General features: G+C 42.7%; 3 protein-coding genes across 4 annotated transcripts; all 3 read right to left on the bottom strand.

Annotated features, from left to right (window-relative positions):
* Window positions 1-30: 30 nt before the first annotated feature.
* Window positions 31-3,083, bottom strand: LOC117771720 (proteinase-activated receptor 3). Its single transcript, XM_034602423.1, has 2 exons — window positions 2,997-3,083; window positions 31-1,394 (listed from the first exon to the last, which is right to left on the bottom strand). Exon 2 carries the CDS (start codon window positions 1,338-1,340, stop codon window positions 444-446), a length of 897 nt encoding a protein of 298 aa, XP_034458314.1. The 5' UTR covers window positions 1,341-1,394; window positions 2,997-3,083; the 3' UTR covers window positions 31-443.
* A 1,949-nt stretch (window positions 3,084-5,032) lies between these two features.
* Window positions 5,033-18,394, bottom strand: sapcd2 (suppressor APC domain containing 2). Of its 2 annotated transcripts, none has more exons than XM_034602582.1 (6): window positions 15,802-18,394; window positions 13,127-13,260; window positions 7,520-7,666; window positions 6,722-6,823; window positions 6,145-6,264; window positions 5,033-6,054 (listed from the first exon to the last, which is right to left on the bottom strand). In XM_034602582.1, the coding sequence occupies exons 1-6, from the start codon at window positions 16,550-16,552 to the stop codon at window positions 5,926-5,928; spliced, it is 1,383 nt and encodes a 460-aa protein (XP_034458473.1). In that variant the 5' UTR covers window positions 16,553-18,394; the 3' UTR covers window positions 5,033-5,925. The 2 variants fall into 2 exon arrangements, with proteins under 2 accessions (XP_034458473.1, XP_034458474.1); XM_034602583.1 differs by having other exon boundaries at window positions 6,145-6,261.
* Window positions 18,395-20,936: 2,542 nt separating this feature from the next.
* Window positions 20,937-23,159, bottom strand: tmem141 (transmembrane protein 141). Its single transcript, XM_034602584.1, has 5 exons — window positions 22,962-23,159; window positions 22,757-22,823; window positions 21,481-21,564; window positions 21,253-21,363; window positions 20,937-21,042 (listed from the first exon to the last, which is right to left on the bottom strand). The coding sequence occupies exons 1-5, from the start codon at window positions 23,013-23,015 to the stop codon at window positions 20,981-20,983; spliced, it is 378 nt and encodes a 125-aa protein (XP_034458475.1). The 5' UTR covers window positions 23,016-23,159; the 3' UTR covers window positions 20,937-20,980.
* Window positions 23,160-24,106: the final 947 nt, after the last annotated feature.

Genomic DNA, 24,106 nt, shown 5'->3' with positions numbered 1-24,106 from the left:
CATAATGGAAAGGGGAGTCAATGTATAAAGTATTAATACATAAGAAAATGTCTGATAGAGATGAAGGGTGCAGCAATGACAATAGAGATGCAGGAGTGACTGCCAGTGATGGTAGAATATGTGAGCAGGCATATTGTATAAACTCAGTTCGACTGAAAGCATAAAATACAAACGGCAACAATTCAAAAAGTTTACAAGCTATAAAAAAGCTGAATACAACTTAAAATCTGTCTTGTGACCAGTTTTAAGTTGAAATGACGTCTCGCTGAAAGTATACTGAAGTGATGAAAGTTTCAGAAAGTAAAAAAAGATATCGGAAAAACTAACATTCAATGGTTTCGTAATTGAAGAACTCAAAACCTATTATCTTGCATTTCACCATATCGGTGCATTCATCTTGCACATTACGACACTCTGGTGGCATAGAGATAGAAGCCGCGCCTTTATGCTTGTTGGTTGTGAGTCGTGCTGGTGAGACAACAGTTGAGGCTCCGTGGCATCTTTTCCTTGGAGAGGTAGAGCATGGGCTGAATGGTGCTGCTGAAGTCCATCAGGCCGAAGGCGACGTAGTGGATGTAGCAGCGGAACACGTCGGCAGAGAAGTAGTCCTGGAAGGGGAACAGCGCCACAGGTGGGAAGTAGTTGAACACTATGATGGCCTGGATGATGAGGACCATTTTGAAGGCCCTCTTCTTCACTGGGTGCATCTCGTCTCTGCCGGGCCCAGACTGCCGTAGCACCCAGAGAATGGCAATGTTGCAGTAGACCATGAAGGCGAACGCGGCGAGGATCATCACCGTGAAGACCTTCTCAAAGTTGTTGATGTTGCCAACGCACTTGGCGGCCGCGTAGGCCAGGGTGACCAGCCAGACCAGCATGGCCAAGACCGCTCTGTGCTGGCGGTCCTTGAGCTCGGTGAAGGTGATGGGGTGGACCACAGCCATGTAGCGGTCCAGGCAGATGCAGGAGAGGAAGAGCGGCGAGGAGTCCTTGATGCCGTAGAAGAACCGCAGTACGTACCAGGTGCTGCTGGTGGTGAGGAAGACTATGTTGGCCAGCTCCAGAGGAGGGGTGAGGCAGAAGAGCACATCTAGAATCGCCAGGTGAAGGATGAAGATGTCCGAGGTGGAGGAGTCGCCCTTGTTCTTGTGGATGAGCCACAGCACCGTGAGGTTGGCCGGGATGCCCAGGAACATGTTAATAAACTGCAGGCCCAGGTACCAAATGATGGTGGCGGTCATGTCTTTGCATTGCTCGTACACTGTCTTCTCCCCAACGCTGTAGTTAAAGGGTCTGAGAGAGACGAAGAGCAAAGAGGAGTTGACGTATGAAACCTCCATGACGGCGTGATCACAGTGAAGTCGTCAGAGGAGACCAGCAGGAGGAACAGAGATCTGTCAGAGAAACAGAGGTAATGCAGTGATGTGGCATGTACACTGTTCGGTTAATCAATCAATTATTCAACCAATCAACCAATCCACCAATCAATCAATCAATCATCTATCCATTCATCCATTGATTGGTCATAAAATGTGATTTGATTAGATGTCAGACACCTACAGAGAATAAACACAACATGCTAAATCGTAACAACACACAAATAATCATAATTTCCGAGTATTTATTGATCACAACCTTTAATTATTCACAACACTCACTAGTCAAACCTCCTTTAGCAGCAAAAAAAACAAATCAATTAAGATTTCATTACCATAATTCAATGTAAACTGACATATAGGTCTTGGTCTTTAGTTAAAATATAAAAACACAATCAGCAAAGCTCCCTTCACACAATCTACAATCAGTTAAGTGGAAAAATAATCAGTATTGGAATTAACAAGTTAGTTGACAGAGGTGGAGAGTGTCGATAGCCAAGAGATGGCAGGAAATCAAGGGAGAGAGAATCTAGGCACATGACGTGTCACCCAGTTATGTGTCTGTTCTTCTGTCACTTCAATAACCCGCTGAAAGCTGTTTTTTAAAAAGCTCCTTTTTTAAATTTGTTTCTTAATTTTTTTTTTCTTTATTCTCTAATTGGTCCATGTGACATGTATCTACCAATATGCTACATTACTAAAATCCTAGTATCATCTTATTTGCCTAACTCATTTATGACTACAGTTATTGTAATACCATGATTTAAATCATACAGAACACATTCATTTCACATTATAATAATCTACTGGAGATGGCTGATTATTTTGATGTAAGTGTGTTTCAGCCGTCTCAAATTAAATACTGTGTAAAGGCACCAGTGTGTGAAGATTGTCACATACACTATTTATATGGAGCCACCAAGCCACTATGTAAATTGATTATTAGAGCTCTAAACTCTTATCAGACATATTCCCTTTATTTAGCAAAATACACTCACTGTGCAAAGAGTGTTAATGATAATGGATTACCGTAACAATAAAGCATTCTGTCCTTGAAATAGTAATGAAGAAAACAGTTAATGCAGACGATCAGAATTTCATTAGAGGAACTTTTTTAAAATTGAAGATTCAAGATTTAAGCTTGACAGTTTAAACATGCATTTCTGTACATTTTAATTTCTGTGCAGTTTTCTTTTGTAAATCAAGTTTCTTACCTTGTTATAGTAAATTTATTTTTCACAGAACTGAACAGCTCTAAAAGTTTCCTAACACCTCGTCAGTCTGTTTCCTCTTCACTCTGTGAGGTTCACACAGAAGTGACTTGTCTTCGTGTTGAATGTGATCACAGAATGGTTCCTGTTTGTTTCCCCCAGCTCAACAACACAAGAAATACATCCCACTAACTCCGTATCTAAGGGTGACATGTAAATGTGCACCCTGACCATAAACAGCACACTGTCTCCTGCAGAACAAGTGAACTAATTAAGTCTGTGGAGCCACTGCAAAAGGATATGAACGGACCACCATAGGACCACAGGATGACGGTTATGTAAAGTTACAATGTTTGCATTTAGATGGAAAGGTCAGAGTTTCCTTTTTTTATGCAAAAATGACACTCACCTGTTCTGTAGAAGACTGCAGCACTTTCCTGACGTGGCCTCCACTCTCCCCCTAATTCCGGTGTGAGCAAACGCTGAGCCCTCACCCTAAAATGAACGGAAAGAAAAAACATGCATTTGGAAAATGACCCAACACTTCAGGGAGCCTGCTCCGTCTGATCGTCCAATCACAGCGTCGGCACAAGTGTGTGGAAGCTGGAGGACTTGTGTGGCCCCTGTGCCTCCATCACTTCTTTCAACTATACAAATTAAATAATCGTAAAACAATAAGCAGGAATGGTGTTAGTGTGTAAAAGATGATTTGGGGGTATAGTAAAGAAAAAAAAAACATTAAAAAGTAGATAAAAGTAATAAGGTCTGTGTGCCGTCATCTATTCACACCGATTGGCAATGATGCAACAAACCATCGGTGCCTGACGGAAAATCGGCTGTAAACAACTGATGCAACCGTCCAGAAAATCACTTCTGATTCAATTCAGTGTAACAGTGAGTAACATGTTACACGAGGCCGACACGTTTCACTGTGTCATGTCTGTCTGTGGGTTTGATACAGGGACTGGAAACTGTACATGAATCTTACTGTACATTTGTTTGTGTCACACATCGTCTGCTGTTGTTTGACGTGATGTGATCAGTCTCATCTACAGTGTACAGTGACTAATTCAAACCATGTTGACACAGTCCATGTATGACCCTTTATGAACATGCTACAGTATTTTGTGAGTTGTGTGTTTGAACAGCTTGTCTGTCTGTAATTCGACCCAGGTTTGTGTACCTTTGTGTGTGTGTGTATGTGTGTGTCTCTGATCCTGTTTGTCTTGGTGTCAGGTTCACACGTTGTGTGTTGTCTTTCTTTGAGGAAGAAGACTTTCAGAGGTTTGTTAAATTCTGCATCAGAGTAGAAACACAAACACACACACACTGCAGCAGCACACATCTAAGTTTGTCCTAACAGGCCTGATTCACTCAAGCTTCTTCAAGGTGTAACTTCACATCACTGGATGTTTTTAGTGAACATAGATGCACAAATACAGGCATGAATTGTGGATTTGAAAAGGAAGTGTCAAAGAAAGTAAAAAAAATAAAATAAAAAAAAGAATTACATCTGTTACAAAATTGAATGGGTTCTTTCTTGACCCATGATCCGTTCAGTAGTCTTCATCCTGCTGACAAACACAAAATCTGAGGGCAACAATATAAAACAAAATATATTTTGGCAGAGATAAAAATATATATATATATATATATATATATATATATATATATATATATATATATATATATATATATATATATATATATATATATATATATATATATATATATATATATATATATATATATATATATATATATATATATATACACACACACTCGTATTTATAATTTTCTAAGAAAACAAGCCTAGGGAAGAAAATAATTCATCCAATTCTTATCAGACATCTGCACATGAGAGGAACAATATGCAAATATGTCAAATGTACAGACTGGAAAATAAAGGAAGTCACACAGAACCACCCTTCGTTTGTCGTATTTATTTTTACATTTCATCAGAGAACTCTAGTAAGAGTTTCAATCACACATAATGAAGTTTGAGCAGCAAGAAACGTACAATCAAACAAGTGGAAAACAAACATCAACAGCATATAACTATGTTATGTGCTGACATCCCATCAGAACCGTACATACCCAGTAAAAAACTACAAAGATTTTTTTTTTCTACCACCACCCACAAACTAAATATTTCTCTTGTAAACTTGTGGATGGCTAAATGTATTATTTTGTTTTTCAGTTTAGTCTAAAGTCAACGGCTTCCAGGCTGAACCTAGTAAAAGGGGACACTTACAAAGACAACATGGGATTTTCCACGTACGCTACGTTTTAATCTCCAGGTTTCAAACAGAAATCTCTTCAGAAGATAAATATGTCATGATCCATGCAAAGAATCCACTGTAAAGACATTGGCTGCAGCATTGACAACCAAATGATAATTTTTTTTCTTGATCGTTTCGTTTCTGACATGGCATCAGAACTACGCCTCGCACATCTCCGTCACATTCTCCGTCTACCGCGTTTATCCTCCTCGGCTCTTTTCTACGTGCAAACGTCTCTCATCTGTTTCCGCCGCAACATCTTGTTGGTTTTGTAAACTGTCCTCCCATCTCTTGTTTCAAGCTAAAAAACATCTCAAAAGGTCTTAACATTTAACATGCTACATTATAAAACACAGTAAAAACCTGTTCTTTGTGTTCGAGATTTTAAAAAAATCAAAAACTAGAAAGCGAACGACACGTAAACATTACATTAAGAGGAAGGGAATACTGAACGACAAGCATAAAGTAAAGTGTACCTCATGATGACCGTGATTTAAGTACCAAACTTAAAATATTTAAAACAAAAAAGTAAGTGATAGGTCACAGCACACAGATGCAGGTGATTAGTTTTCATATTAAACTGTAAGAATATGGCATTGTATTCCAACGGAAACCATTTCCCCCTAATGTCCAATTCCTTTATGGACCGCTTAGCGCTTAATGCTGCCTGTGGAGTGAAGCAGCAGGAGAAAAACAACAATTCTTTAGGAGTGAGTTTGGAGATCTTGCAGATGGTGTAAAAAAACAAAATGGAGTGATCGGAGCTCATGAGCCCCTTTCTTTTTTTCATTGCACCCTTGCTAGGTGCAGGAAGAGGGAAGGTAGCAAGTAAAAGAGCCTTTAGACTCTTGGGTCAAGTCATTCGGGAGTGTTCATGTCTAGGTAGTGCATGGTTTAGTTTGGGGTGTAGTGGTGACATGTTGCAGTCGAGGGTTTTGGCGTGTCATGGCTAAAAGGTGCGTCACTGCCACAAGTGGTCAGCTGGGTAAACAAAGAGTCAGTCTCAGAAAACGTTTGCTCCTGACCAGAACAGATATGTCGAGGGGTGGAGTGTTTTCAGATGAAGGTGGAGTCCATGGTGCTGGTGTCCTGTGCGCTGCGGGCTCGAGCCTCGAAAAGCTGCTTTATCAAAGCAGACTTCTCCTGTTCCAGCTGGGCGATGCGCTCGCTCTTCTCTGTCACCTCCTTGATGGACAAAAATGGAAAAGAAGTGAGTGTCACACATTCTCCTAAAGGCTACTGTGACTTATATCTATTACGTGGGCGGTGTTAAACCTGTGTGAGGAGCCGGTTCTGGTCCTTCAGCCTCTGGATGGCCTGTGGAGGAGCTGGAGGTGGAGGCTGCGAGTTCGAAGACAGTGCTGCAGTCTGGCTGCCGCTGGCAGGAAATGACTGCTGGGTTAACAAAGAGGAACGGGTGATAAATTATAAAAAAGCTCCACATGTAGTTTCATGTCATCTTTTCAAGAAAATGGTTTGTTATGACGTGTCGTAATTTCTTCTCGAAATAGTTTTAAATTACAGATGAGAGAGATGTCCAGGAACAAAGAAGTAAGATTTCTTCTTTTAGAAGCCTACAGGAACGTTTGGTGTAGAACTGCTTACTGTTTAATTAACTATTATATATCCCTCCCTAAGTAACAAGCACATATTTAAACTCACTTTTGTTTATTGTAGTTTGTGTAATATAATTGTACATTTTTATGGATGTTAAAGTGAACAGTCACCTTGTTGACTTCAAACATTTGTCGCTTGTTTGCTCAGAGATGAAGTTGAATTAGCATTTAAACTCGATGCTAAAACACCAGGTTTAATCGTAGAAGTAAAATAAACTTAAGCGGTTTGTACTCACCATACCAGTGCAGGAAATAAGGTCACTAAGGCAGTGGTTGACTTCCTGTAGTTTGGGAATGAGAACATTCATGCGACTCTGATTGGCTTCTGTCAAGAAATCCTAAGAGGCGAGAAGACACAGAGAGTTAATGAAATAAACAAAGCAGTTAAAAGGTCTGAGAAATGTCAGGACAGGGACACACACTTAACTAAAAATAGATCAGTTTGAAATTTAGGTTAAAAAAGGATAAATATTTATCTTTCACAGACATATCAGTATCTGAATTTGTTTGCAGTTATGCGCCCGTGTGAAAACTTATATTTTACAGAATAAAAGATGCAGAAAAGACGTGCATTTATGTTTGTATTATACATTAATCAAAATTTAATTTCTGTAACTTACAATATCTGTAGGTTTTCTTTTTATTTATAGTTATTTATAATAAAGTTTACGGTTAAAATGTAAAATATCAAGCCTCAATTACATTTCTTTGTCATTAGATTTGACAACGACATCTTAGGAATTATTGCCAATATATGGATACTATAATATATAGACATGTTCTCCATAGAAACCAGTATAGATCTGGCTTTACTACAAAACAGATTTTATTGTTTATTGTTTGTGTTGTGTTTTATTTCATTGTTTGATTTGGGATTACTGTGAGGGAATAAGGTCATAAATTTGAAATCTGCATTGTGTGAGGGAAATATCTCCTCACGAATTTATATTATATGTATTTATCCAGTTATCTACATCAATTAAAAACAACAGGTTGAATCTCTGCTAGTCTTTTAGCTGTAACAGTGAACTGACCGTGCAGTGCGAGCTCTGGCCGACCTGCCGCTGTCTCTCGGTGACATTGTGGATTTGGCCCTGGTACCAGTCTCGGGCCCGCTCCACCACCTCCAGGCCCGCCAGCAGGGAGTCCTTCTCCTGCTCGAGCTCTTTCATTTGCTTCAACTGTGCGAGTTGAAAGTTGAAAAGGGGATGACATGTTGAAGGACAGTGAAAAGAGGGGACAGGAAAGGGGCAAAATGGAGGAAGAGGAAGGAAAATGTTCTATTAATACCAGACGAAAACAAACCAGATTTCAAGGAGACGCGACAGAAAGAAAACATTTCCCATGCCGTCAGTAAGACAGCTTTCAGATTTCTGCCAAGATTAAATCGAATCATTGACACCGGGCTGCCAGCAGTCTGCCATGCAGACTGACTCCCGTGTTTTCACAAGGGCATCTGCTGCAAACGCTTTTGTGCGGGTGGAGACAATGGCGCCAGACCAATTGTGCCGCACTCACTCCCATCCTGAACAATGTTCAGAGGAGCAATCAGCCCAGCGTCATGGCAACTGCGCAGCAACGCAAGAATGGGGTAAACAGCGGACCCACTTCAACTATGGCCACCCCAGTGTGTGTGTGTGTGTGTGTGTGTGTGTGTGTGTGTGTGTGTGTGTGTGTGTGTGTGTGTGTGTGTGTGTGTGTGTGTGTGTGTGTTGCATTGAGTTGTGCTGACCAGGCTGTCCATGTGACACACTGCCACAGTGCAGGCCTCATAGCTGGCATTCAGCCACCTGGTGTGTCATCTTTCTATCCTCACATCGCTCCATCCCTCCGTCCGCAGAGTAGCTCAGTACATTCCACTGACCATCGCTCATACCCCCGGATACATGTCGCAAACAAACACAGGACAACACCGAAATCAAAATCTGTTTAACACACACTGGTGCTCTTTCCCCATAAGGCCTCACAAGAAAGAGAAAACAGAGGGAAAGGGGATAGAGGAAGAGGAGGGGGGTCCGGGCTCTGTGTTTAGAATTGAGCATGACCCAGTGTCAGGCTGTGTGAATGTGTGAGGGCCACAGGCAGGAAACCCAGCATAAGAAAGAAAGGGCGCAGAGAAGAGAAAATACACAGAGAGGGAGAGAGGGAGAAGAGAAAATACACAGAGGGAGCAGAGCAGCAAGTGGCTGAACGATTGTGGAAAAAGTCTGTGCATGTATGTTTGTCTGCTCTGTGAGCGCTGAATGGGCAGGCATGAATACACACAGCACCACACACAATAACATGGCACTCACTGCACAAGCTGTTTGGCCAAAACACAAAGAAGAACATAACAGCCTTTCATATTCATACACAAGGCTGCACAATACAGCAGCAGGTCAGAGAAAAACAAATGCCAACATCCATCGGAAAGGGACAGTTTAAGGAAGCAAATAACTAATGTTTACATTTAGTATGAAATGTCAGAAAATAGTAAGAAATACAAAAAGGTAATGTCTTGAATTTGCTTGTTTGGTCCAAACTACAGTTTTAAAAAGGTTTTAGTTTTAGATTAAAGAGACGAAAGTAGCAGCAAAGCCGAACATCTTCGAAACCTGGGAGTGTTTGTTATTTTTGCTTAATGTCAATTATTCAGCTTATTGACTCAGCACTATTCACGCCTAAAGTTCGGCAGTACTCTGTTAGGGTTCCGTCTCAAGAAAAACCCCTAAAAGAAAATAGATTTATTTTCCTTTTTGATCTGTCGAGTTTATGAAAAAGAAACACGGCCGATACTCAACTTACAGAGATATAAAACTGTAGCAAATTTGAGAAACTGCAACTGTCATCTTGTTTGATAAATGAGTTGAAACACTGTTGTTGATCAAATTTTGTCATTCACTTCTCATTACAGCACAAGTCCACACCCTGAGGCTCCAAGATAAATCAGCATACATGTCGCACAGTCCCTAAAACTAGACAGAAAGACAGATCGCTTTTAGTACCCTGATCGTCAAACATACTGAATTACTGTGCCTGAACACAACTTTTTATCTCCTATACTTTCCTTAACACACATAAACATCTTTAAATCCTGAAACTCATTATAGAACCATTCTCCATATCCTCGACAACACCTCTCACCTCCCTGTCAAACTCTCCCTCTCGTCCGACTCACCCAGAGGAAAAAGTGCAGGGCCTTGCTGCTATAGAGGCTACTGCTGAGTGGGATGAAGACGGTGGTGTAGGCCGCCCACACAGCCGTCCAGGCCGTCCCGGGCCGACCGAGCGTGTCCTCTACTTCTACTAGGCCCCTGGGCCCGACCCGGCTCACTACCATCAGGGCAGCAGCGGGCCAAGTCGGCCTGGGTGGTGGTGGTGTTGGTGGGAGGGACAGAGAGGGAGGGGGAGGAGGAGAGGGGCAGGGAGAGAGGGAGGGAGAAGGAAGGGGGGAGTCGGTCAGTCGGCCTCTTCAGATGCAGAGGCCGAGAGGGTGGGGTGGGGTGGGGGGGGGGGGGGGGAGAGAAGAGAGACGGAGATGGCGACACGGACGGGGAGAGAAGGAGGGAGAGGAGGCGAGCTGGAGAGAAAGAGAAATGGTGAGGCAGGGGGCAGAGACGGAGAGTGAGAGGAGGCACGAGCTCTGGGACTGGAGGTGGGAGGGGCAGGGGGAGGGGGGAGGCAGGGGGCACGGGGATGGGAGGGGGGAGGCAGGGGGCACGGGGATGGGAGGGGCATGCGGGGGGCCAACTGTGAGTGAAATGGAGAACAGCCTCCACTGAAAAACTTTGTTTTTTACTTTTTCCCAGGACTTTCAGGGTATTTATTAACTATACACTTTCCTACACACCCAACTATTCTTTGTCTATAACTTCTGTTATATCCAATCATACTTAACATCGATAAATAAGGTCTCGGTCTTTACCAATGATCCAGAAAAGCTGCTTATTCCTCTAATGTCACATTTTCGTGACTATTAAGTCGCTTTCAGACATGAACTCCAGAAAAATGTCTGGAGATTTGGGCCTGGACACTTTCCAGAGTTTTCCTGTCAAATATGAAGAACGCAGCAGGAGCTTGTCCAGGTCAGGTGCATTCACAACAGCAGGAACATACCTGGAACCTTCAGGAAATCTTTTGTTCATAGCACTCAATCACCAAAAGCTCTCGAATCGATTATTTGACATCTTTGTCCGTGTCTTCTATGTGTATGGCTCCACTTATACATCCTGAGATATTTGTATTCCTTTTTTAAAGGGGACATAGCATGCAAATTCCACTTTGTTAGTGCTTCTACAGGTTAATGTGGGTATCTGGCATGTCTACCAACCCAAAAACTCTGGGGAAAAAACACTCGCGCGTTTTGTTATAGTTCCTCTAAGTCAGAAACGTCATGCTTGAGCGACTCGATTGCGCTTCCTGGGTATTGTGTCGTAACAAGGAACTGGAAGTCTCCCTACATGGTCTTGGCCCACCCCCGTCCCCCCACACTCGTTACTTCCGGGTTTACACCGGAGGCAGCGCAGCGCCGTTCCCAAGCACGCAGCCGGGCTGTTCACACGGGACGAGCATTTCTCGGGACGAGTGTTCAGCGCTACTGTAACCCCCGAACCCCGACATTCAACGGGTACAACAACAAGCGGAGAAAGCAGAATCGCGGGCTGACCTTATATATACAGTCTATGGGGCTGACCAGCGCGGAGAAATGCTCGTCCCGTGTGAACAGCCAGGCGGCTGCGCGCTTGAGAACGGCGCTGCGCTGCCTCGCAGCGGTCTTCCACACTGCCAGCTGTGTGGAAGACTTCCGCAGTGTTCAGCTCTACTGTATGCCGGGTTACAGTAGTTACGCCGGGTTACAGTAGTTACGCCGGGGTACACCGGACGCGGAAGCGCAGCTGCGAGGCAGCGCAGCGCCGTTCTCCAGCACGCAGCCGCCTGGCTGTTCACACGGGACGAGCATTTCTCCGCTGGTCAGCCCCATAGACTGTATATATAAGGTCAGCCCGCGATTCTGCTTTCTCCGCTTGTTGTTGTACCCGTTGAATGTCGGGGTTCGGGGGTAAATGATGGTCTTCATAGCCCCCCCCACCCTTCTCTTTCTCTCTCTGTCTGTCTGCTTGTGTGCTTGTAGTGGATGGGCAGAGGGAGACATTTAATTATGTGATTGGGAAAATTAAAACTCCAGGACAACAAGGGGAATACAAAGTATGGGATGCATATTTGATAATTTATATCATATAAAATATGTAATTTATATCGTTTAAAATCATGGGGGGAGAGGGGGGAGGGGGGAGCTGGCTCATTAGCATTTAAAGGAACAGGCACTCAAAACAGGTCACTCTGTGGAGGGCTGTTTTATACAGGGTAAAAAGGGTGCTGTTTTATATGATCCTTGTGGTATTTTGACCAAAGTATGTTACAGACATTTCATTAAGACCCCAAGGAACCATATCAACTTGTGGTAAAATGGGCATGCTATGTCCCCTTTAAGTCACATTAAAAACATAACTCACCCAGTGTAAATTTTCCTGACGTTTTCCTGCTGTTTTCTCACATGGGCTCACTCCGGACAAAATACTTTTGGGGGCTGGCAGGAAAAGTTCCGGAAAATGTCCCCAACAAATGACTTGGATATTTACGTTCTTACATAAATCGCCTTATAATATAGAATATTTCAGGAAAATGTCTGGTCTTTAGTACATATCTGAAACAGATTAGCATTTTCTGAAATTTCGTACACAGAGATTCAAAATTTAGAGAATAATAGTGATCGCAATATCTTTGAGCCAAAAGTGACAGCAAAATCCAAGAACGTTTTGTCCAAACAATAATGTAAAACCCAAAGTTATTTAAACTATAATCATATGAGGGTCATAGAGTAGATAAATCAATTAACAGTCTCAACTCCACATGTCGTGTGTCCAACAAGGGGATTTCAGGGGTTTCGGGTTTGAACACTTTGAAAACGCTTCAGTTAGAAAAGTGCTATATAAAATGTACTATCATTGTACAGTAAGATGATCTCAGTAGCCACGGTAACAGCACCAACACCCTGATTGCTTCCATATGTGAATTTGTGCAAATGTCGACCAAAAGTGAAAAGACAATGTCTCAAATATCAAATCGAGCAACACATCCGAGTTAGATTTTCACTTTCAATTCATCTGTCTTTTGGGGATTTATCTATGAACTTTTTTGTCTATAACATGTCTTAAAAGTGGTTTAAAATGCTCATTATAGTTTCCCACAACCAAAGGTGAATTGTATTCAATGGAATATACTGTATATAAAGTTTAGTTCTAATAAACAGTCCAAATCTTCACATCTGAGAATCTAGAGTAAGGATGGTTGACGTTTTCAGTCACCGTTCTGATCAACCGAGCGATCGTTGCAGCCCCGATTAGATTTGCAGGGTCTTTGGTTTTACCCGTGAACACTTAAAAAGGGAGTGGGTTTGTAATGGTGGGCGAAGCTGTCTCGCAGGGTGTAGTGAAGGTGTAGTGGCTTAATAAAAATCCACAACAAACCCACTCATCGCTAATGTCAACACAGAACCCGGATTGTTGAGCAACCAGGTAAATAATGGAACAATGTTATGTCTGTAAACATCATCAATCACATACAGACAGTGTGTTTGTGTGTGAGTGCGCAGGTATGCCTACCATTCCATAATCCACCCCGTTGGATATGGTATGCCGTCTCTGCTCGTCCCGACTCCGCCCGTGTCGCCTGGAGCCGCCAGTAAATCCTGTTGCAGATTCACTCTGAGATCTTGGTAAACCTGATTTCACAACACCTCCAGAGAGAAATGAGAAACAGACTCTTTTAATCTTTTTAAACACACAACACTGTAGCCAGGAACTTTGCTCTGTAATCACTGCAGTCTGGTTTGTCTCCTGCTGAACATAACTGTGATAACAGTGCACACACACACACACAAGATAATCTGCATCAGTAATGTGCAGCTCAGAAAAAATACACATTTCACTCATTTCATGCGTTTCTAAATCAGTCTAATCAGAAAACACCTCCACATCTATAGATGGAAAATGACGAGGAAGACCAAGAAAACATATATATATATATATATATCAAATTGGCCTGATAATGCATGTGGGTTGCCAGTGTGAGCCACAGGAGGGAGCTGTACTCTGCCAATGTTTCTGCTAAACAAGGTAGGATGACTTTTATTATGTGATACTAACTGAACTCAGTAGAGAGTGATGATGAAAAGGCTCCTTATAAATAGTTGAAAACAGTTCAGTTATCCAAAATGTTTAAGAATAGTGGAAACATTTCATCACAGTTCCCCATTCAGTAGTTTATATTCCAGTTACAAAGACTTTGAACAACACAACATCAATGAGAAGCTTCAACAAGCTGTTTGGACATGCAAATAATATGTGTTGTCAAATCATGTTTTGTTGATTGTACAATCTGAGCTTGAGGCTGTAAAACAGCATGAGGAGATAATAGGAAGCAAACTAAACCCCAAATTAACAGTTTTCTGTTATGGAACAAGGTCTCTCGGTTTGCTTCCCTTCTTCAACTCCCCTTAAATCTCTGCTCTGTTCCTGTGTGTGGAGTTTGTATATGAATAGGAAAAACTGAGAGGAGTCGGAGAGGGAGTGATGAATTTTGGTGATGTCCAGGGTGTTGGAGGGTTTTTCACTGCTGCAGTGATTCAGTGAGCCCAGTGGCCTTTCTGCTGTAATCTGGCCTAATCCAGGTTTGGCTGCATGGGAGAGATTATAACATGAATACTGCTGGTCTGCCCGCCTCTTAGCACTATATGGACAAAAGTGTGTGGACATGCAAATATTACATCCATGTGTGACAACTGAGAATTTCATTACGACACTGGGCACGAACCCACATCTATTACATCCTCTAATCTTCTTTTAAGGGTCTACGCAAGATTTTGGAATCTGACTGCAGTGTCTCACTTCGATTAAGCTTCTTGCACGATAAGATCTGACTCGCAATCATTGCAATTCATCCCAGAAGGTGTAGGATGGGGTTGAGATCAGAGGGACAAAGGGAACCATCATGTCCACAGATTGATGCAACAAGGCTAGAAGTACACCACCCCACTAAGCTGCTGAGCAAAGGCAAACAAAAGTATGCAAACTTTCCTTTTTGTCCATCTACTGTATCTGTTTATCCATCTATTGTACTATCCGAAAACACAACAGTGTCCTTAGTGCAATTTCTGTGAGCGGTGAAAGCCTAGAGGGCTGAAAGAGCTAGAGTTACACTCTTATAGTTCCAGACAAGCCTGGCTATAGAGAGCATGCAAACTAAGATGTGTGAATGCATGTGTGTAAGAAAGAGAGATGGATAAATGGAGAGTAATTGAGAGGACTCCTGTAGAATTGAGAGAACAACAGTGAGCCTGTAAGAGAGATGATGAGCAATTCTCTCTGCAGCGACTCCTCCAACCTACATCCGATATACCAGGGGAAATACTGAACATGCAAGCATGCATGCAACCGACCAATGCCTGCTCCCCAATCAGTGTGCCGTGGCGGGGATAACTCCGTCCTCGCTGGGTAGATAAATCTCTGCAGGAATTTATGACGTGATGTCTGACCTGACCTGACCTGGGGTTAACAACGGCAACTATTCAACTGGGCACCCATGTTTGGAGCAGACCCCCTTCAACGTGCCTGTTTTAAGCTGTGACGTAATGGTGATACCTGGGAAGTGTTGCTGTCAGAACCGGAACAATGACAGCTGTCGAATCCTGTAAGACCCCTGCTGAATGAGATACAAAAACACAAGCACCATGGATGCATACACTGTGTGTGTGTGTGTGTGTGTGTGTGTGTGTGTGTGTGTGTGTGTGTGTGTGTGTGTGTGCACCTCATGGATCACTGCATCCAATCAAATTATAATACAAGAGCAAAGCTGGCAAGGCTGCAGTGGACACATCAGCTCAGTTATGCATGCAGTCAAATGGCCTGCTCATGGGAGTTTAGTCTCAAGTGGAGCTCTGATACTCTGAATCCAACCCTCCGGCACTTCTGTGTTCAGATAAGATTTGGTTTTGGTTTCTGGAGCAACAGGAAGAAATGTGCAAACCCAGAGAGAGATCCAGTGGAGAACTGACAGAAGCAACTGGCACGAACCTTGATGATGATATTTGATATTACGACATTTTAAAATCAACAAAACATGATTTGACAACACGTATTATTATTAACAGCTTGTTGAAGCTTGTCATTGATGTAGTGATACATATTTGTAACTGGAATATCTTTCACTTTTCTTCTCTTAAACATAAAATGAAAATATATTGTTCCTCTATTCTTTTACATCACATGGTGCCACTTACTTGCTCCTTGGAGCTGCGGTGACTCCAGAGCGAGTGACTCGATGGTTCGGACCCGGCTCTGATGAGGCTGTGTCGGTTTGGCGGCCTGGTTCGGCTCCAAACTCCGCCCGGACCTCTCGAAGCCCGCGCCGTACCTCGGCGGACCACACGCGGGGTACCCGGCCCCCTCCTCCGACCTGACTCGGCTCTGGAGCGAGGTCGCCCGGTGCATCTGCTGCGGCTGCTGCTGCATGTTGGACGCGTTGCTCGGCCCCAGCGGTCGCACCTTGTTCTCCGCCCGGGTCCCGACGCCACACGCGGACAGCGGCGCGGGTTTCTGCGGTTGCTTTTGCGGGTGCACGGCCGCCTGGGCCTTGATGTGGGAGCTGTTCTCCGGGTTGAGCATGGAGTACCGCAGCCCCGCGACGAACCGCTCGAAGGTGAGGCATCCATGCGGCGGGGTGACCCTCCTCAGGCAGCCCAGCACCCCGCCGGGCAGCGCCCGGGTGTCCGCGCCCTGCCAGCGGCTCTCAATCTCCGAGATGTGGACGTAGCCTCGTCCCCCGTCATCCAAGATGTCAAAGAGGGTCCTCAGGCTGTGGAGGAAGGCTTTGGGGAGACCATCTGTTGAATACTCCGTCTCCTTTGGCTGCATTTGGCCACTTTTAAAGCTCTCACTCTTCCCCTGGAGAACTTCTTTTCTCGGCCCAACTCTGCCGATCACCGACGTCCCGTTGAGTTTGCAGCCGCGGTCAGTCGCTATCAGAGCCATGGAGGTAGATACTGATGACCCAATCGATCAGAAACACGCGAGCACCAGTCCGCTAACAGAGTGGAAACACAACCCTGAACACACACAGGAGAACACACAGGTTTACCGCTGACTAAGAAGCAGGGTTCATGTCTCTACGAGGGGATATTTTAGCCTGGAATCGGTCTATAATTCCCGGGTCTTGTGGGTCCAGCCTCCGCCGCCGCTGCTCTGATCCATACTTTCCTTTTTCTGCCGAGGACCGCCCTTCAAACGGCCGTGCGCGAGCGTCCCGAGGCCTGCCATTGGCCGCGGCGCGCACGAGCCGGTCCCTGATTGGCGCAGCGCTGAGGTGGGCTCCAGTTTGAGTTGTGCTTTTGTTATTACTGACGCTGCTGAGACGTTATTCATAAAGATCTGGATTATATTATACCCCCACCCCCCCTCCCCACTCTTAATCAGAAAGAGCTGAGCTAACTATCACCTTACACACACGGACACACGCGCACACACGCGCACACACACACACACACACACACACACACACTACAATCACCACGAGGAACACCATCCTTTTGTTTCACTTTCAACCCAATGATTAAAAGTCCACAATTTATCAAGTGTGAAAAGTCCATTAAACAACCCCCAGGTTCACTTGTGTATAATGAAGGAAGTTTACTTCCTGCCCATTGACAGATGGTCTCTCTGCATGTTGGATTACAAAGTAACAGCCCCTCACACACCATATCTCACAATAGTAAAGAAAATCCTGGATCTGCACCAATATAAATATAATGGGTGCCCATTCTTGTGCCGCAGTTACATTGATTTCACTGCATTTACATCACAACTACAATCAGTATTCTATTTAAGATTTTGTATAGAAACACATAATCCTTTTATGAAATATGATGTATTCTTCTTATGCTAGATTTCAAAATAATGTAGTTCATTAATTTATGAGATGTTATTCCAATCAACAACCATTGATTGTTGATTGGGTCACACTTTACAGAATAGCCCTGACCTCCAAACGAGGCCACTATCAAGTGACAATAAAAACCACAGCTAATCCTATCAAAATAAAGTCCTGCCTGTGATTCGGACCCTTTCATCATGCATCCGTTCTGCACTCACTCCCTGCACAAAACTTACTTCAAACTTCACACAGTCCAAACACATTGCCACCATATCTGGCACATCAGTGAGACTTTTTCCTCTTTCTCTTCTCCCAGCGGTGAGTCAGAGAAAGAGAAACTCTCGGCCCCTGCACAGCCCTGTGTTTCTCTGCGACCTGCCCAGACTTGATCTCCCATCCCATCATGCACCGACGTATGCAGCAACGGCTGGTGAAGACACTGTCACAAAGGCCTCCCTGTGATTCAGGCCTAATGCTTCCCACTCAGGACATTTTTCCTGTCAGACCTGATATTGAATCACATATTTTCCCTATTACAGTATGTCCATCAAATCCACTGTACAGAGGCTGACAGATAGAACGCACAATCAATAGATTCCCTCAGAGCAAACACACAAGCCCCGTTTGACAATCCCTCTCATACCAGTTGTTCTAGTTAACACATTAATTTGTGGGGAATTGATAATGACTCCGGGCTAGAGAGCAGGTCCAAGGGATCACATGCTCAAATATCCAATAATACCGCTTCAGAGTATGGATTTTGTCCAGCAGTGGTTTTGTATGGGGCTTTTCTTCTACACATTTACAAATCTGATTACACACACGGAGAGAATACACATTTGCATACTCATTCGCAAATCTTAGTCCGCTTTTGCAGATTTTTTACACATCTATAAGACTGATTACTCACACAGGGATTGAGACACAGTTACACAACCCTCAACACACACACACACACACACACACACACAGCTTCAACCCTGGCCCCATAGTTTTGGCTCTTCCATGGTGGAACAGGTTTGCTCAGCTAATCTTGGGACTTTGTATTGACGACCATCAAGTGTAGAGAGCCTCACCACAGCCTTATCCCTTATCTCAACTAGGCCCTAAGAAATGACGTTTACCCTCATTAGGACCAGGATTTGGTCCGTTTGAGGTCTACTGGTCCTCACAAGGTCAGTGTTTATGCAGTAAAAGGTCACAGATTATTGCTACAATATTGGTTCTTACACTTTGGGCTGGAGAAACGCTGAAAATTGTATTTGGTATCTGGCTTTTGGGGATTTTTTGAGCATTTCAGGCTCGATTGTTACACAACAAAAGAGAGTCATATAGTGAGAAAGATACACACACACACACACACACATACACAATGTCCAGTTGCAGCTCAGCTCAGTGTGATCACTCAACCTACAGAGTCAGACAAGTGCACAATGACTCCTGCGCCCCTCTGGTCTCATGTTGTCACGCATGCACTGCTGCAAAAAACAGCTACACACACACACACACACTCATGCTCTCTCTCTGTAGGATTTATTAACCATGCCAAGCATCCCAGCAGCCTCGTCCATACCGCTGATCGTTTCAGTCACTGTCCACTGTCCAGTCAGTCCTGTCATGCAACGCACACGCAAATCTTCTCTCTCATTATCTCCTGTTTGCTCCCTGTTCCTCTAAGTCTTTCCCTTCAGCCGTATCAGTGTGCATGTGACAAAGGATCTGAGAGCTTATTCAATTCATGAAGCCTGCTTTTTCCGATGGAAGCAAGAGAGAGAGAGAGACACACACAGAGAAAGAGACTTCAAAACCTACAAATCCTGGAGGTGTTAAATCAGATTTGAATTGCAGTCAGGGGGAGGACGAGAGCGAGAGGAAGCGTGAGTGGGGGTGGAATGAGACTGCACAGAGATGGAGAGAAAAAGAATATTAAACCAAAGTCAAAAAATCTCCCCTCATCCACGTTTTCTTTACCATGAGAATTTCCCATCCAGGCGTTTTTCTCCTTTTCTGTGTCAGAGATTCTTTCCACTGCAGCTCGTGTTTTGAGCTCTCAGAATTTCTTTGGCTTGTTCTCCGTGAACCAAACGCCTGGACTTTGGTCACTTCGTTCACTCGAGGTGTTTTAAGTATGTTTGAAAGACTCTTTTGTTTCAATGGCCTGCACTGCACGGTGCAGAATCTATGTTATTAACACCTTATTGTACAAATGAGCTTAGCTACGCCAATATCAGAATGTAATCATCGCTCTTTTCCCTTTTGTGGACACGTTTAACCACAATCCCAGATTCTGTATATTGATGGACACTGACTCTAGATTTTCACACTTTAAAATTCAAAGCTCTCGTGATTTAAAGCTGTTTATCAGCACTTGTCTTTGTGAAGGAGATGGGTGCTGCACCTGGATAGGCTCATTTTCCAGAGCTGTATGTTTTTACAAGTTTGGCAGTTGTTCAAAATGGTGATCGGTAAGAATCTTGGTACTGGCTGTTGCATTTGTCTAAAAAGCAGTGTCCAAATATATAGATTCTTTTATTATTTGCATTTTGGTGATCTTATATTTGCTCCACCTCTGATCCCGCGGGCATTAAGAAAGATATGGAGTTGTTTATGTATTATAACATTGTGAGTTGTAGGAGAGGCATCTTTTTCAAAGTAGTGACATGTCAGTGTAACATGTAACAAGAATATAGTATATATTTGTACATCAGAGAACCTGGTCCACTCTGATAGCTTCAGAGCATCTTGTCCTATTTTTCCCTCTGTGTTTAGTCTAAAACATGAACATGTGGGCGTCTTTGTGTCTGTGGGAGAGGATGGATCTTTGCAGGGTATCTATCACAAAATATTATTGCATTCAACATTCAACACGTCACGTTCAAAGCAGCAGTTTATATAACATGCTTGAAAACAGAGAACTGGTCATTTACTGGGTGTATTTTCCCAAAAGGACCTGAAACACACAGCTCTGCAGATCACATGAGGTATACAGCGACAACTAATATCTGGTCTTGGCAGCACTGCTTTAATTCTGTTGCATGTCAAACAAACATGTCCAAATGATAATAATACCGGATCATGAGCTTAACATCTGATTCCTCATAAAAGAAAAGCCAAATAATTCTGCACCTCTGATTCAGGAAACACATCCACATGTTAATGTCGTTATTAAATTCAATTCATGGGATTTATTAAGGAAATACCACAAATGGGTGAGCCCTGAAGGGGCACAGTGGCCTCTATGCCATAGATTAGGTGTTTGGTGCCAGTCTCCAGTATGTGCCTGTGTTGTGATTTATATGATGTGTCTGTCTCCGGAATAGTATAATAATGAATTTCTTTTCTGTACTTCAAGCCTTTTGGTTTGACTGTCTGCATGTACATTAGACCAAGTATCTTCATATATTCAAGTAAGAACAACTGAGCCTCATCAAGTAGTTCTTTTATTCAGCCATTATCATCAGACAACTATGCATAAGATATTTCTTCATCAGTTATATACAGTATAAATATGTTTTTATTTATGATCATGTTCAATCTATTACGTCGCCATATTTTGTCTTCCCGGGTCCCTTCGGTTCCTCCAGTTTAGGCACTGAAAGAAACCCAGAGAACAGTACATTTTAAGCATAAATGTCAGTGAACTGTCCTCATTTGGTTCGGCATGACTGAAGAACAGAGCTGGCAGAGCTACATCTGTTTGAGAATGAAGGGCCGAGGGCAAAATGATGATAAATACATGTTCTTATGAAGACGATAGCCATGAATAAAGACGAGCCTGTCTGCAGCCGCACACTCTACTCACGCTGTGGTGGGGATCTGTCCGGGATTTTTCCTGTTTCCAGCAGCAGCCAGAGATCTGAGCATTTCTGTGATTCCCAGCGAGTCACAGCATAACTGCCAACTGAGGAGGCCACTGAGAGAGGGAGGAGAGGGAAGCTTACAGAGGCTGCATTAACATCTCTCCTGTATGCAAATGATTTTTTGTCTTGTTAGTATCCATAGTATTTATAGTCCAGGTTTCACGTCTCACCTATTGAAATGAGCAGGCTCCACTGAAGAGGATAAGGAAGTTTCCTCTGTATAGCCTTTTGAACGGCAATTAAACCAGCAGCACCTACAAACATAGCACACGCCACATGAGGTGCATTCACGCCTCATTCATACTTGAATGTTTGTTTCATTAAGAAATCCAGTCACAGGATGAACATTTAAACGTCCCTTCAAGAAGCAGGGGTTGATATATTGGACATATCTCTATATTTTTTACATTTTATTTTATTTATTTATTCTATTTTGTACTTTCACCTCCTCTTTTGTCTACCATTGAAAATCTGCTGCTGTAAGAAGTGAATTTGGATCATATCTTATCTTATTGTCTATTGTAGTTTGGAATCAGTCTTGCAGTTACATGTTACTGTCGTCACTGATACATATTTTCAGTGGCCCTGCACCTACATATTTACTTTGTATACACAGTACACGCATGCAGCCTTTCTGGAATAAAACTGGTTTAAAAACCTTTATATCTTACAAATGTTTCAAGTTTCTGTTAAAAAAAGGAGGGAGGGGGGATTATGACTGCATTCCTAAAGCGAGAATCACAGATAACAGACCTAAGTTCCTACTGTCAATCATAATTTTAACAAAGTAAATTGTGATTTTTATTTGAACTCTTGTGTATTACTAATACAGCAGTGATCAACAATGCACATCAGAGCTTATATCATAATAAAACAACGTGACCATCAGCACTCTGCCTCATATAAAGAAAAACAACGAATCTGCACTCGTAGAGCACAGCTCCCCCCTGTGGTGAACACTGGTCATAAGAATGTGTGTGTTTTCGTCCCTGTAATTTCATTGGTCTTTATTCTCAGTGTTTGACACTTTCCTAAGTAACATTTAACCGAAGATTTTCCAGATCAGGGACTGATTTAGAGACACTGGGACAAAGGAAGTAACAATAACAGAAATCCAATGTGACAACAACAACAATATACTCATAATAATCATAATTATAATAATCATCATCATAATAATAAAAATGACAAACTTTATCCATAAAGCACTTTTCAAACAACATGTTTACAAACACAGACAGAAACAAAACATGCAGTGCAATTTTATATTTAAACAATAAAACAGACAAACGCCTGTTTCAAAGCCATGACATAATTAAAAAATAATACAATAAAGCAATAAAACAAACTAAAGTTAGAAGTGATGTTCTATTTTTCAAGTCAGATAATAATGTAATACAAATATAAATGATAAGACAATGTGAGTGTATGGGAAATGAAACTTACCCAGTATAAAGGTCCCAGTTCCCTTCATGAAGGCGCCAGACTGACAGGCAGCATAAGTCTCTAAACCCTGAGGAGGACAAACTTATCACGACATGATTGTTTCTGCTATAACACTTATACACTGTTTTCTTATATATTCATATATCACAGAGGTGTCCTGTGCTCAGTGTCCTCCAGGAACAAGGGGCAGCAAATTAAAACCCACCGGATGTTTAGCGGCCAGCGCGTCGTCCACTCTGGTCAGACCGAGATTCACCATGTTTCCTCCCGCTGTTAAAGTTAAACTTGCAGTTATTAGTTTGTCTTGGTGACACTGTCTGATATTATAAAACCATCATGTGTGTACCTTCTCTGTGATGTTATACAACTTCCGTGCTGCGAGAAAAGAATCTGATCAAGAGAAGTGAGCAGCAAGTTTGCTTGAACCACTAGCGACATCTAAAGGAGAGGAGGAAGTACTGCAACCGCTCACTACAGGACATTTTTAAAGATTTGTACAGGTCACATTTGATACAGTCACAAAAACTACATGTAAAGTATAAATAATTATCCTGTTCCAGATATGTGAGGGACCCTAATCAGTCTTAACCAATGTTGTTGTTGGTATTTACAGAAGTTCAGAAGGACAGAGAATGAATCTTTAGGAATTAAGATGAGCAGATCAGGAGTAACGTGTTTGAAAGATTTATTTTGTTTCAATGCTTTTGCACTTTCTATTTATTCCCTGTTTTTTTTTATTAGAGATGTTTTAATACTCTTTCTTTTCATATTTTAAGCCACTTTCGTCAACAGTGGTTGTTTAAAACGTGCTATATAAATGAGCACCACCATTATAAATTAATCTTAACCCATTAATGGGTCTTACAACAGCTTCAGCAAACAGATGGTCACACGAGAGTTGGAGCTTAAATAAAGTTATCGCCGTGACCTGTTTCTGCTATGTGGAGAAATCAGGCTGCCATGACACGCTAACCTCTGTGACCCCCTCTGTTGAACTTTGACACCACAGTGATCTGGAGGGCTCAGCCGCAAAGTGGAGACGTCCAGCGAGAAGAAGAAGAGGAAGATGTGACAGCTGGAGAGAAGAGAATCCAACTACCGCTGAGGCACGCGCATCAACACAGAGGCTTGAGTTACCAGACAGATGCAGCTGAACATCTGTCACTTGTTACATTCAAGAGACGGAAGAAATAATGGACATACTTTAGAGATAAAAGTGTATGTAAGCACATTCTGGATGGTAATTTCTTTCTTTTTTTTATATGGAAATTAAGCATGAGATCTGTCCATGACTGAAAGTTTACCCACAAGTCAACAGTAAAACCCTTTCTCTATTCTAAGACTCTACAC

This window comes from Hippoglossus hippoglossus, chromosome 12 (assembly GCF_009819705.1).
Source record: "Hippoglossus hippoglossus isolate fHipHip1 chromosome 12, fHipHip1.pri, whole genome shotgun sequence".
In the NCBI taxonomy this organism is placed as follows: domain Eukaryota; kingdom Metazoa; phylum Chordata; class Actinopteri; order Pleuronectiformes; family Pleuronectidae; genus Hippoglossus; species Hippoglossus hippoglossus.
Note: the sequence above shows the minus strand (reverse complement) of the source record. Positions and strands in the feature narration are given on the sequence as shown.

Excerpts from the sequence above, each read along its gene's own strand:
- LOC117771720 (XM_034602423.1), bottom strand. The coding sequence starts at position 1,340 with ATGGAGGTTTCATACGTCAACTCCTCTTTGCTCTTCGTCTCTCTCAGA.
- sapcd2 (XM_034602582.1), bottom strand. The coding sequence starts at position 16,552 with ATGGCTCTGATAGCGACTGACCGCGGCTGCAAACTCAACGGGACGTCG. Across the intron at positions 7,667-13,126 it reads ACGGGGTGGATTATGGAATG|TTGAAGCAAATGAAAGAGCT; the intron begins GTAGGCATACCT and ends CAACTCGCACAG. Across the intron at positions 6,824-7,519 it reads GCCAGAGCTCGCACTGCACG|GATTTCTTGACAGAAGCCAA; the intron begins GTCAGTTCACTG and ends CTCGCCTCTTAG.
- tmem141 (XM_034602584.1), bottom strand. The coding sequence starts at position 23,015 with ATGGTGAATCTCGGTCTGACCAGAGTGGACGACGCGCTGGCCGCTAAA. Across the intron at positions 21,364-21,480 it reads GAGCCTGCTCATTTCAATAG|TGGCCTCCTCAGTTGGCAGT; the intron begins GTGAGACGTGAA and ends TCCCTCTCTCAG. Across the intron at positions 21,043-21,252 it reads GGACAGATCCCCACCACAGC|TGCCTAAACTGGAGGAACCG; the intron begins GTGAGTAGAGTG and ends GGTTTCTTTCAG.